General features: G+C 44.8%; 2 protein-coding genes across 2 annotated transcripts; one reads left to right on the top strand and one right to left on the bottom strand.

The window, feature by feature from the left end:
* The first annotated feature begins 3170 nt into the window (after window positions 1-3170).
* On the top strand, window positions 3171-5239 carry LOC125525604 (leucine-rich repeat receptor-like serine/threonine-protein kinase At1g17230). Its single transcript, XM_048690618.1, has 3 exons — window positions 3171-3594; window positions 3966-4686; window positions 4776-5239. Exons 2-3 carry the CDS (start codon window positions 4023-4025, stop codon window positions 5138-5140), a joined length of 1029 nt encoding a protein of 342 aa, XP_048546575.1. The 5' UTR covers window positions 3171-3594; window positions 3966-4022; the 3' UTR covers window positions 5141-5239.
* Window positions 5240-6528: 1289 nt separating this feature from the next.
* Window positions 6529-9967, bottom strand: LOC125525603 (receptor-like protein kinase HAIKU2). Its single transcript, XM_048690617.1, has 3 exons — window positions 7886-9967; window positions 7454-7805; window positions 6529-6741 (listed from the first exon to the last, which is right to left on the bottom strand). The coding sequence occupies exons 1-3, from the start codon at window positions 8556-8558 to the stop codon at window positions 6543-6545; spliced, it is 1224 nt and encodes a 407-aa protein (XP_048546574.1). The 5' UTR covers window positions 8559-9967; the 3' UTR covers window positions 6529-6542.
* Between the last annotated feature and the right edge of the window lie 1076 nt (window positions 9968-11043).

The raw sequence follows: 11043 nt of genomic DNA, 5'->3' as shown, positions 1-11043 counted from the left end.
GCCTGCATGCATACAGATATATGTTTCAACAAATCGGTTGAAGGATTCAAGTACCAACCACATAACAGGTTATGCGCTTAGCACTTGGGGGCTAATGCACATTTGATCTTCATCTTTCAATTGTTTACAAAGTCCCAAGATCAATACAAGTATTCAACTTGGCACTTAGGGGCTAATGGCTATTGGATCATATATATTCTGATGCGGCAGTTTCAATTACTTAAAGTACCGGTTTAACTACGCTAAAGTTGAACCGGCCCTTGGGGGCTACATCAGCAAATTTCAAAGCAACAGGATTTATATTATTTAAGTCCCGGTTTGAAAGAATATTCCAAACCGGCCCTTGGGGGCTAGGAGAGTCAGAAATGGAAGCATACAGGCAGGAAGGAGCATATGGAAATTACCTCATATTTGTCTTTCATCATGTTGACCAGACCAGCTTCATAGTCACGGCTGGTATACAGCCGGTTCAGATAGCCGGAATGGATATCTGGGGCGTTAAGAGCAGCGTAGGTCGTCAGATCAGCGTTCCACTTGCCTTTACCAAAGGCAGCAAGTTCTTCCTTGGCAGAATGTTTGGATAAAGCGACAGGATTGTTTGGCTCAGTATGGCCAGTACCAGTAATGATAACCTCATCATCTTTGGTACCGTCGGTTTGCACTGGAGCCGTTGGCTTGTTAGTAGGCTTGGCTGGACCGGTGGAGCTTTCAATCCGGATGGAACCTGTAGGCTGATGGGTAGGACCTGAGGTGTCAGTAGGTCTCTCTTCTGCAATAAGATCATCATCTTGCTGCAGTGGATCGTTGGGAATATCCTCAGGAATAGCCGCTTCAGCATTGGGTGTCTTGTCCGCTTTAAGAACGACATCTTCTTCGGCCGCTTTGTCCAGGCGGGCCTTCTTGCTTGGCCTAGGTTTGGCCCTGAGAAGAATAACAAAATCAAATACAGAATATGTTCTAAGGCAATGTAATGCAAACATCACAATAAGTATAGTTTACCCAAGCACCGTTTTGAGCGGTGGGAGCTGAGTAGCCGATGACTCGCCAGAAGATGAGTGGGAAGTAACCTGATAATCGGAGTCAGACGGAGTAAGAGGTTGACGAAAGCAGCCCGCTTTAGGACAAGCACTGACAAGCAAATTAGAGACCTCGGAATGGCGTTTCCGAACCGGACTGTTCGGTAAACCGGCGGAGGACCGAACGGTGCGGCGAGCTTCGTGTTGTTGGGTCTTCATAAGAAGTTTAGGATCCAAATAAGCAAGTGGATGAGAAAATTTAACTTTCCGGTTTTCCTGACGGATTTTTTGTGAAGGCAAAGCTTCTGAATTGGAAGAGAGAACAATTACCTCGGCAACATCCGCGTGGCTGGCTTCGACATCATCCTGACAAATATCATCATCAATAAGACGCATGAAAAATAAACCAAGTGAGTCAAGCTCTACCTCAAAGTCCGAATTATCCACCTCATCGTCAGGAGCCGGATTAGAAGAGGCAGTGGTTCTTTTCTTATGGGCAGTCTAAAGATGCACTGCTACCTCTTGAGCTTGCGTTGGATTTCCCCGAAAAGGAAAGGATGATGCAACAGAGTAGCGTAAGTATTTTCCTCAGTTTTTGAGAACCAATGTATCAATCCAGTAGGAGGCCACGCTCAAGTCCCTCGTACCTGCACAAAACGATAGCTACTCGCAACCAACGCGATTAGGGGTTGTCAATCCCTTCACGGTCACTTACGAGAGTGAGATCTGATAGATATAATATTTTTGGTATTTTTGGTATAGAGATGCAAAGTAAAAAGTAAAAGGCAAAGTAAAAAGCAAAACAAGATTAAAGTGATGTAGATTGATATGATGAGAATAGACCCGGGGGCCATAGGTTTCACTAGTGGCTTCTCTCAAGAGCATAAGTATTCTACGGTGGATGAACAAGTTACTGTTAAGCAATTGACAGAATTGAGCATAGTTATGAGAATATCTAGGCATGATCATGTATATAGGCATCACGTCCGTGACAAGTAGACCGAAACGATTCTGCATCTACTACTATTACTCCACTCATCGACCGCTATCCAGCATGCATCTAGAGTATTAAGTTAAAAATAGAGTAACGCTTTAAGCAAGATGACATGATGTAGAGAGATAAATTCATGCAATATGAAATAAACCCCATCTTGTTATCCTCGATGGCAACCATGCAATACGTGCCTTGCTGCCCCTTCTGTCACTGGGAAAGGACACCGCAAGATCGAACCCAAAGCTAAGCACTTCTCCTATGGCAAGAACTACCAATCTAGTTGGCCAAACCAAATGGATAATTCAAAGAGACTTGCAAAGATAACTAATTATACATAAAAGACTTCAGAGAAGATTCAAATATTATTCATAGATAGACTTGATCATAAACCCACAATTCATCGGTCTCAACAAACACACCGCAAAAAGAAGATTACATCGAATAGATCTCCACAAGAGAGGGGGAGAACTTTGTATTGAGATCCAAAAAAAAGAGAAGAAGCCATCTAGCTACTAACTATGGACCCAAAGGTCTGAGGTAAACTACTCACACTTCATCGGAGAGGCTATGATGATGTAGAAGCCCTCCGTGATGACGGCCCTCTCCGGCGGAGCTCCGGAACAGGCCCCAAGATGGGATCTCGTGGATACAGAAAGTTACGGCGGTGGAATTAGGTTTTTGGCTCCTATTCTGATCGTTTGGGGGTAAGTAGATATATATAGGAGGAAGGAGTACGTCGGTAGAGCACCGAGGGGCCCACGAGGCAGGGAGGCGCCCCCGCCCCCCACCCTCATGACCGCCTCTTTGACTCCTTGGAGTAGGGTCCAAGTCTCCTGAATCACGTTCGGTGAGAAAATCACGTTCCCGAAGGTTTTATTCCGTTTGGACTCCGTTTGATATTCTATTTCTCCGAAATACTGAAATAGAAAAAAAAACAGCAATTCTGGGTTGGGTCTCCGGTTAATAGGTTAGTCCCAAAAATAATATAAAAGTGGAAAATAAAGCCCAATATAGTCCAAAACAGTAGATAATATAGCATGGAGCAATCGAAAATTATAGATACATTGAAGACGTATGAGGCATCCCAAGGTTAATTCCTGCTTGTACTCGAGTAGGTAAATGATAAAAAGAGATACGTTCCCCTCACCGTCCTTCCCAATCTCCACCCATCCATCCATGTACTGCCCGCGTTGGTGTCGGCGGGAAGGCCGCACGCCGTCGATGTGGTTGGGGCGGCGAGAGAAGGGTGGCCGTGCCGTCGTGGCGTCGTGGGAGGCGACCGCAGGAGACGGCGCGGTGTGCACCTGCCTGTACGGCCCGATGAGGCAGCGGCGGCGGCCGGGACGCACTACGACTGCCGCGGGTCGGCCTTCCGAAGCCGACTCCCTCACCGCTTGGAGCTCCCCTGCCCCGTACTGCCACTTCGGCCTTCTTCTCCAACTCCGACGGCCTTCATCTTCAACGCCGGTGACCCACTGTCAGATTCCTCCTCTACGTTTCCCCTCAGCTAATTTGGTGCCTCCTCTCTGCTATCTCTGTCTCTCCGAAGCCCTGAATTGAAGACCCCCTACAATAGAGCAGCAGGTGAGATACAGCTACATTCTGAATGCTATCATGTGTCTGCACCAGATCCCAGTGGAGCATCGTCTTGTTGCAACCATAAGACCCTGTTTGGAATGGGTGTAAAATTTTTGTGTGCACCACACAAATTTTGGTGCAGGCTACAGCCAGTTTAGCATCATTTCACTAGTTTTATCCTTGTATCGTCTATGAAGAACCATGCCTGTCTCGTTGTCTCTCACTCAAAGTTTGAAGGAAGATACTCAACTATTTCAAAAGGCCCAAACATTCTTCACATTCACTCATCTTTGTCATGGCTGTCAACATTTGGCTTTCAAACTAATTACCAACATGCATCCCTCTCTATCTCTCATAGTTAAATAATTCGTGTGCAGATTGACTGGTTGAGCACCTTTGGCGCCAGCTTCTTCCCTGCTTCGTGGGTTCTGAAAATGGCCGGATCACGGCTGTTCCGGCGCAGCAGGTGTCCTGTGGCAACACTGCTGCCGATTGTGCTCAATGATCAAGGCATAGTCGATAGCCTTACTGAAAATAATCAGAGAAGCATGTGGGCTAGCAGAAGGATAGGGGAGGACAAACAACTCTACTTAGTCCATGTTCAGGGCACTGCTGGCATCGGTCACCCAACCACGCTGGTTGTCAAGAAGTTCCAGAACTCGGACGGAATAGTGGATGGTAATCTGGAGAACTGCTGCAAGTCGGAGATGTTCCTGTTAGCCAGCATCCGTCACGACAACATCGTCAACATCCTACACTTCATCCAGAGGGAAAATGCAATCATGCTTTTTTACACGTACCAGGTGAACGGCAGCCTTGACCAGTGGTTGCAGCGGCGGGAGGAGGGCGACCTGCCGCTGAGCTGGCCGCAGAGGAAGGCCATCGCCATTGGAGTGGCCCAAGGGCTCTGCCACTTGCACCATGGATGCAATAGACCGATTGTCCACCACAACATCACCTCTATCAACATCCTGCTCGATCAGAATTTCAAGGCCGTGATAGCCAGTTTTGGTGCTGCCCAGATGAACATGGCCGGGCTGAACCAACCATTGCCTATCGTGGGGACTTTGTTTGGTAACTTTGGGTATGCAGCTCCAGGTAGCGGTTCATGTACTGAGTTTTTTTTAATTCCATCTTATAACTAGTGTGGTCATTTACTAACTAGTCATATAAATGATTAATGTCAGAATATGGGAGGGCTGCAAGCCAGCTGACGTTGAAGGTAGACACATACAGCTTTGGTGTGGTGCTGCTGGAGCTCATCACAGGGCGGGTGGCCAATGGGGTGGATGGTCAGTTGGCCATATGGGCTCGTGACAACTGCAGTGAGCTGATGGCAAAGAAGCTGGAATGGTTCAAGATTGCTGTGGACAAGGGCATCCCAGATCAAGCACGGTACATGGAGGAGATGGCGACCGTATTCAGACTGGGTGTGGATTGCACTGTCGATGATCCGCAGCAAAGGCCGTCCATGCAGATGGCTCTCAAACGACTCCGCCACGGCTGTGGGCGTGGACGATTCGGTGGCCTTCTCACCTGCTATAACCTGTAAGGCCGCTGGCTAAGCCAAGTTCCTTAGTTACTTTTAAAAAAGGAAAAAGTAAAGGCCTTCCCTACTGTTCATGTGAAATGAAACACCCCTGATTGCAATGAGAACCTTTATATCAAAATGTTGCCTTCTCTCGTAATAGTGTTTGTTCTTGCTTTTATCCGTGCATGATGTGGTTGCATATTTTGAGAACAGGAAGATTTTCACAATGCTACAGAAACACTGTTTATTGTGTTCCTGACTGCTTCACACTTGCGAAGTAACACCTTAAGTTGGCAGCGGAACATTTGATGTTTCTGGAAACAAAATCTTCAATTCTTAGTAAGTATTGTCACTGTAAATATTTGCAGTAGAACCAATTTATGATCTTCTTGGGCACCTGATGGAAAAGAACAAATGCAGAACACGACTATTTAACAAATGCAGAACAGCTGATAGGCTGTAGTACTGAATGTAACCACCCCCCATGAGTAGATGTATATATACGGATTGCGGATTGCGGTTTAGTCTGTATGGTGAGTCTATGAAAGATTTTGTTGTTTGTGTTTGCTTGAATATAAATAATTTAGCGGTTGTGTCAATCTCCATTTTTTCATGAATTGTATCGGGTGCATACTTTACTTTTTTCAGATACATCACTAGTGAGGATGTTATCTAAGTGAAAAAAGGTAAAGTGGCATGTGAGGTCTGCTCAGCTGATGAACTGATATTGACAGAGCTTATGTTCTGTGGTACTTTGAAAAGTTTGAAGTGTATGCTACTCCAGATCAGATGGTGGCTCTGCTTTCTTTTTGCTTGGCAAGAAAAGCTTCAGGATGCCCCAAAGCCAAGGGAGGAGCTTGACCTGCTCTTCTACCGGTTGCAAGGGACAGGGAAAATGGTTGCGAACTTCCCGCTTGAATGCAAGGTACCTAACATACTAGCACTCACCATCTTAAATTCGATGCTATAACGATAATACTATATCTTCAAAAGTCTAACGCCGAATTTCTAAAACTTGTTGATCTTCCATTGGCGACAACAAATCTGGATCCATGTGGAGTCATTCTTTTTAGGAGAAAAACCATTAAAGAAGACAGAACCTTAGCTAACAACAGTCAGAGCACATGTTCTCCTAGCTAAAAATAGCAGATACTACATGGAGCCTCTTGTGATGTCCCCAGGTAGCACTACAAGATTAACCTGGAACTCATTCCACACAAATAATAAGATACTATCACCTGACACCTGGTATCCCCAGGTACTGAACTCATTCCAACACAAAGATACTATCACCTTTACTTCCTCGAGCCACAAAATATTTCTAGCCTGTAAATTGTTTATCAATCTAGAAAAGGACTTACCTACATAGCAAGAAATTCAAACTGTCTTTTGCTAAAGTTGACATCCCTCTTGATCATATTGATCACGTCCTTTTGACCCCCACGGTTTTGGGGCACCCTGAAGCTTTTGTTGCCAAAAAAAGCAAGAAAGCAGAGCCACCATCTTTTTCTACTATAGCATCCTTCAAAGTATCACTGAACATAAGCTCTGTCAATGCCAGTTCATCCGCTGAGCTGATCTCACATGCCACTTTGTCCTTCACTTGGACTACATCCATGTATCTGAAACAAAAATGACGCCGATAAGAATTCATGAAAAGAAATGGATATTGACACAACAGATAAATTCTTTAAATTCAAGCAGACAAGAACAACAAATTCTTTCACAGAATCACCATACAAACTAAACTGCAATTTACAAATTACAATCACTCAGATGGGGAGGTTACATTCAGTACTACAGCCTACCAGTTAGTGATCATCCAATTTAGTAAGATAGTTGTGTTCTGCAATTGTGGTTTTCCATCAGGTGCCCAACAAGATTATAAATTTACTCGCCTGAAAATGTTACAATGGGAATTCTTACTAAATTTCGCGACATCAGAAACATGAGAATGCTGTGCTTCCTACTTAACTCGGTTTTCTGTAACAAGAAAGTTCATTTGGCAAGTTCCAAATCAGCAATCACTCCAAAGATTAACATATTAAAGATCCAACAGAAGTGTGACTTTGTATATGCATGTGTAGAGCAGCCAGGAACACAACAGACTCTGTTTCCATAGCATTATGAACATCGTGCACAGGTAAAAGCAGGTAAAGGACATTATTGTGGGAGGAAGCAACATTTTGATATATAAAGGTGCCTACTGCAATCAGGGATATTCCTTTTTATTTCATTTTTCATGTGAACAGTAGGAAGGGGCCTTGATTATTTCTTTTCTTTTATTTTATTTTTAAAGTAACCAAGTCACTTGCTTTTAGCCTGTGGCCTTACAGGTTGAGGAGGCCAAGGAATGGACCACGCCCACGGCTGCGACGGAGTCGTTTGAGAGCCATCTGCATGAACGGCCTTTGCTTCGGATCCCCAACGGTACAATCCACACCTAGCCTGAACACCGTCGCCATCTCTTCCATGTACCGTGCTTGATCAGGGATGCTCTTGTCCACGACAATCTTGAACATTTTCAGATGGTTTGCCATCAATTCATTGCAGTTGTCCCGAGCCCAAATCGCCAATAGACCATCTGCTCCATTTGCCAACTTCCCTGTGACTAGCTCTAGCAGCACCACGCCGAAGCTGTAAATGTCTGCCTTCTCTGTCAGCTGGCTTGCTGCGACACCATACTCTGCAATTAATCAGTAGTAGTTAGAAGGCCAAGTTACTTAACAGTAGAATTCCATTGCGTGGATCGATCGCCTGCCATACCTGGAGCTACATACCCAAAGTTACCAACAGGAATCTCCGTGATCGGCAATGTTTGGTTAAGCCCGGCGATGTTCATCTGCGCAGCGCCAAAGCTGGCTATCACGGCCTTGAAATTCTGATCAAGCAAGATATTGTTAGAGTTGATGTTGTGGTGGACAGTCGGTCTGTTGCATTTGTGGTGCAAGTGGCAGAGCCCTTGGGCCACACCAATGGCAATGCCCATCCTTTGTGGCCAACTCAGCGGCTGCTCGCCCCCCTCCCGCCGGTGTAGCCAATAGTCAACGTTGCCGTTCACCGGGTACTCGTAGACGAGCATGATGGATTCCTCCCTTTGGATGAAGTGTATGACATTGATGACGTTGTCATGACAGATGCTGGCTAATAGGACCATCTCCGACTTGCAGCGGTTCCTGACATTGTCATCCACCAGTAGTGCTGGGTTCAGGTTCTGGAACTTCTTGACAAGCACCGTAGTTGGGAGACCGATGCCAGCAGTGCCCTGAACATGGACTCCATACAATTGGCCGTCCTCCCCTATCCTTCTGCTAGCCCACATACTTGTCAGATTATTTTCGGTAAGGCTGTCGACTATGCCTTGATCGTTGTACTTGATAGGCCGTTGTGTCGCCGCAGGATGGCTGCTGCGCTGGAACCACAGCGATGATCCGGGCATTGAGAGAGAGAGAGAGAGAGAGATGCAATGTTAGTGATTAGTTTGTCAGCACCACAAAGACGAGGGAATCTGAAGAATTGGTGTGCCTTTTGAAATAGTTGAGGATCTTGTGAATAATTCTCTGCAAGTGAGGATGGATAACTGGCGCAAATCAGATGGTTGATAGTAACATTCAGAACCCAGCCGCTGGATCTCACTCACCTGCCGCTGTAGTGGAGTATAGGAGCTGTTCAATTCAGTTAGCGTTGCTTACTATACTACTACCAGTTAGTAGAAGAGAGGAGAGCAGAAGGATGAAGGTGTGCGCGAAAGGGGTCTGAAGGCGGGTCACCGGCGGTGGAGATGGAGGTGGTCGGAGCCGGAGAAGACGGGAGCGCCAAGCGGTGAGAAATTCGGCTTCGGAATTGACACGGGACGGCGTATAACGGCCAGCCGTGGTGCCGTCCGACCATCTATTCGTGGGCGCAGCAGCCGGCGGCGCCGTCTCGGGCTCGCGGTTGGCCGCCACACACGACGGCACGGCCGCACTCGTGTCCCCGTCCCACCTCGCGTGCCAAACAACCACAGCGAGCGTCGACGACGTCTCCATCGTCTCCTCCAGATCCACAGCGGGCGGCCTTCCCGCCGAAGCCAACGCCGAGGGAGAGGGACCGTGGATGGGTGTGGATTAGGGTGGGGGAGAAGAAGCAACGACCATGACTAGGAGGGAGTTTTTTTGGACTAGCCATAGTGAGGTGACGCAGGCAGGCAGCAAGACTCTCCTTCCCTTCCCACCACCAATTGATTTTGTCTGCCTATGATCCATTGCTGACTCAAATTTGGGACATGTTTGCGTCGGCGCGGACACGGGTGACGACTGTCCTTCTTCCCCCGGTCCGTCAGTCGGTGTCATATTGGCCATTCCTCCTCTTCCATCGACAGCCAACACATTCCGTCCTCGCCGCCGTCGCCCAGGTTGTATGCTACCCAGGCCACTACCCGTACCCACATACCTCATCTACCAGCACACTGCACCCGACGACCATTCTTGTCGGCGTTGGTGGACTGTTTTCGCGCCGTCGTAACACCCCCACGTCCACGCCACCACCCTCGCCTCTGTTGCTGCTAGCAACGCTCCAAGCTCAGCTACCTTGCTTGCCGGTTCCCACCACAGCCGTGTCCACGTCGACAGGCCTGCTGCCTGGTCTGGAAGAGACATGTGCTCTTCACCGTCCGACTTCTTCCACCGCGCCCGCAAGGAGTTCGACGTTCCGCCTGCAAGGTACAAATGGATAGTGGTGATGAGTGCTTTTTCAGCAACTTCATTGCGATTCGGATGATTCTCGTCCGACGATGAGAAGATTATGGTTGCTACTTCCGGTTTTTTTGTTTATTTCGTTGCACCCTCAGATGGGCCGGCCCAGGAGTGCGGAGGCTACATTTTTTTTGGTTTTCTTTCTGTTCTTGTTTTTTGCTTTATTTTTTACTTGTTTTCACTTTAATATATCGTACATATATGTACAAAAAACACTCTCCGAAAAAAACATTTGGAAAATGTTGAACAAGTATTCGAAAAATGTTGAATAAGTATTACAAAATGTTGAACAAGTATTTGAAAATTTTCAATAAGTATTCCAAATGTTGAACATGCATTTGACAAATATTGAATAAGTATTAAAAATTATTGAACAAGTATTTAAAAAATGTTGAATAAGTATTACAAAATGTTGAACAATTACTTAAAAATGTTGAATAAGTATTTGAAAATGTTCAATAAGTATTCCAAATGTTGAACAAGTATTTGACAAATATTGAATAAGTATTAAAAATTGTTGAACAAGTATTTGTAAAATATTAAACAAGTATTTGGAAATGTTGAATCAGTATTAAAAATGTTGAAAAAATAATTGGAAATATTGAATAAGTATTAAAAAAATGTTGAATGTGTATTTGAAAAATGTTAAAATTTTATTATAAACTGTTTAATAAGTATTAAAAATTCTGCAAAAAATTAAAATGTTGAATAAGTATTTGAAAAATGTTGAACATATATTTTAAAAACTGTTGAATAAATATTAAAATGTTGAACAGGTATTTAAAAAAAATGACGAATATGCGTTTGGACAATGTTGAACGTGTATATAAAAAACGCTGATCCCTTAATAAAAAATGTTTTTGACATATACGAAAATGTAGAGTGAAAACGAGAACAAACTAAGAAAAAACAAAAAATGAAGAAGAAATGTTAGACGTGTATTTGAAAAACATTGTTGACATATAAAAATGTAGAGTAATAACCAAAAGAACAAACAAAACCGAAAAAGGAGCAAAAAGAACAAAGAACAAAGAAACAAAATGCAAAAAAGAATGAAAAAATGGAGAAAAAAAGAAAAAGAATCAAAATAAAAGAAAAAAGTAGAATAAAGAAAACCAATGAAAATGCAAAAGGAATAAAAAATCTGTGAAGACTTCGAAAGAAATGTAAAAAATCTGTGAAGACTTAGAA

Source organism: Triticum urartu, chromosome 7 (genome assembly GCF_003073215.2).
Source record: "Triticum urartu cultivar G1812 chromosome 7, Tu2.1, whole genome shotgun sequence".
NCBI classification, from domain to species: domain Eukaryota; kingdom Viridiplantae; phylum Streptophyta; class Magnoliopsida; order Poales; family Poaceae; genus Triticum; species Triticum urartu.
This window is presented reverse-complemented; position numbering and strand designations above follow the sequence as displayed.

What these genes read in the sequence shown, in the direction of transcription:
- LOC125525603 (XM_048690617.1), bottom strand. Translation starts at nt 8,558, where the DNA reads ATGCCCGGATCATCGCTGTGGTTCCAGCGCAGCAGCCATCCTGCGGCG. An exon ending in CTTTGGGTATGTAGCTCCAG is followed by an intron (nt 7,806 to 7,885) that starts GTATGGCAGGCG and finishes GATTAATTGCAG; the next exon opens with AGTATGGTGTCGCAGCAAGC. An exon ending in TTCCTTGGCCTCCTCAACCT is followed by an intron (nt 6,742 to 7,453) that starts GTAAGGCCACAG and finishes TTTTTGTTTCAG; the next exon opens with ATACATGGATGTAGTCCAAG.
- LOC125525604 (XM_048690618.1), top strand. Translation starts at nt 4,023, where the DNA reads ATGGCCGGATCACGGCTGTTCCGGCGCAGCAGGTGTCCTGTGGCAACA. An exon ending in CTTTGGGTATGCAGCTCCAG is followed by an intron (nt 4,687 to 4,775) that starts GTAGCGGTTCAT and finishes GATTAATGTCAG; the next exon opens with AATATGGGAGGGCTGCAAGC.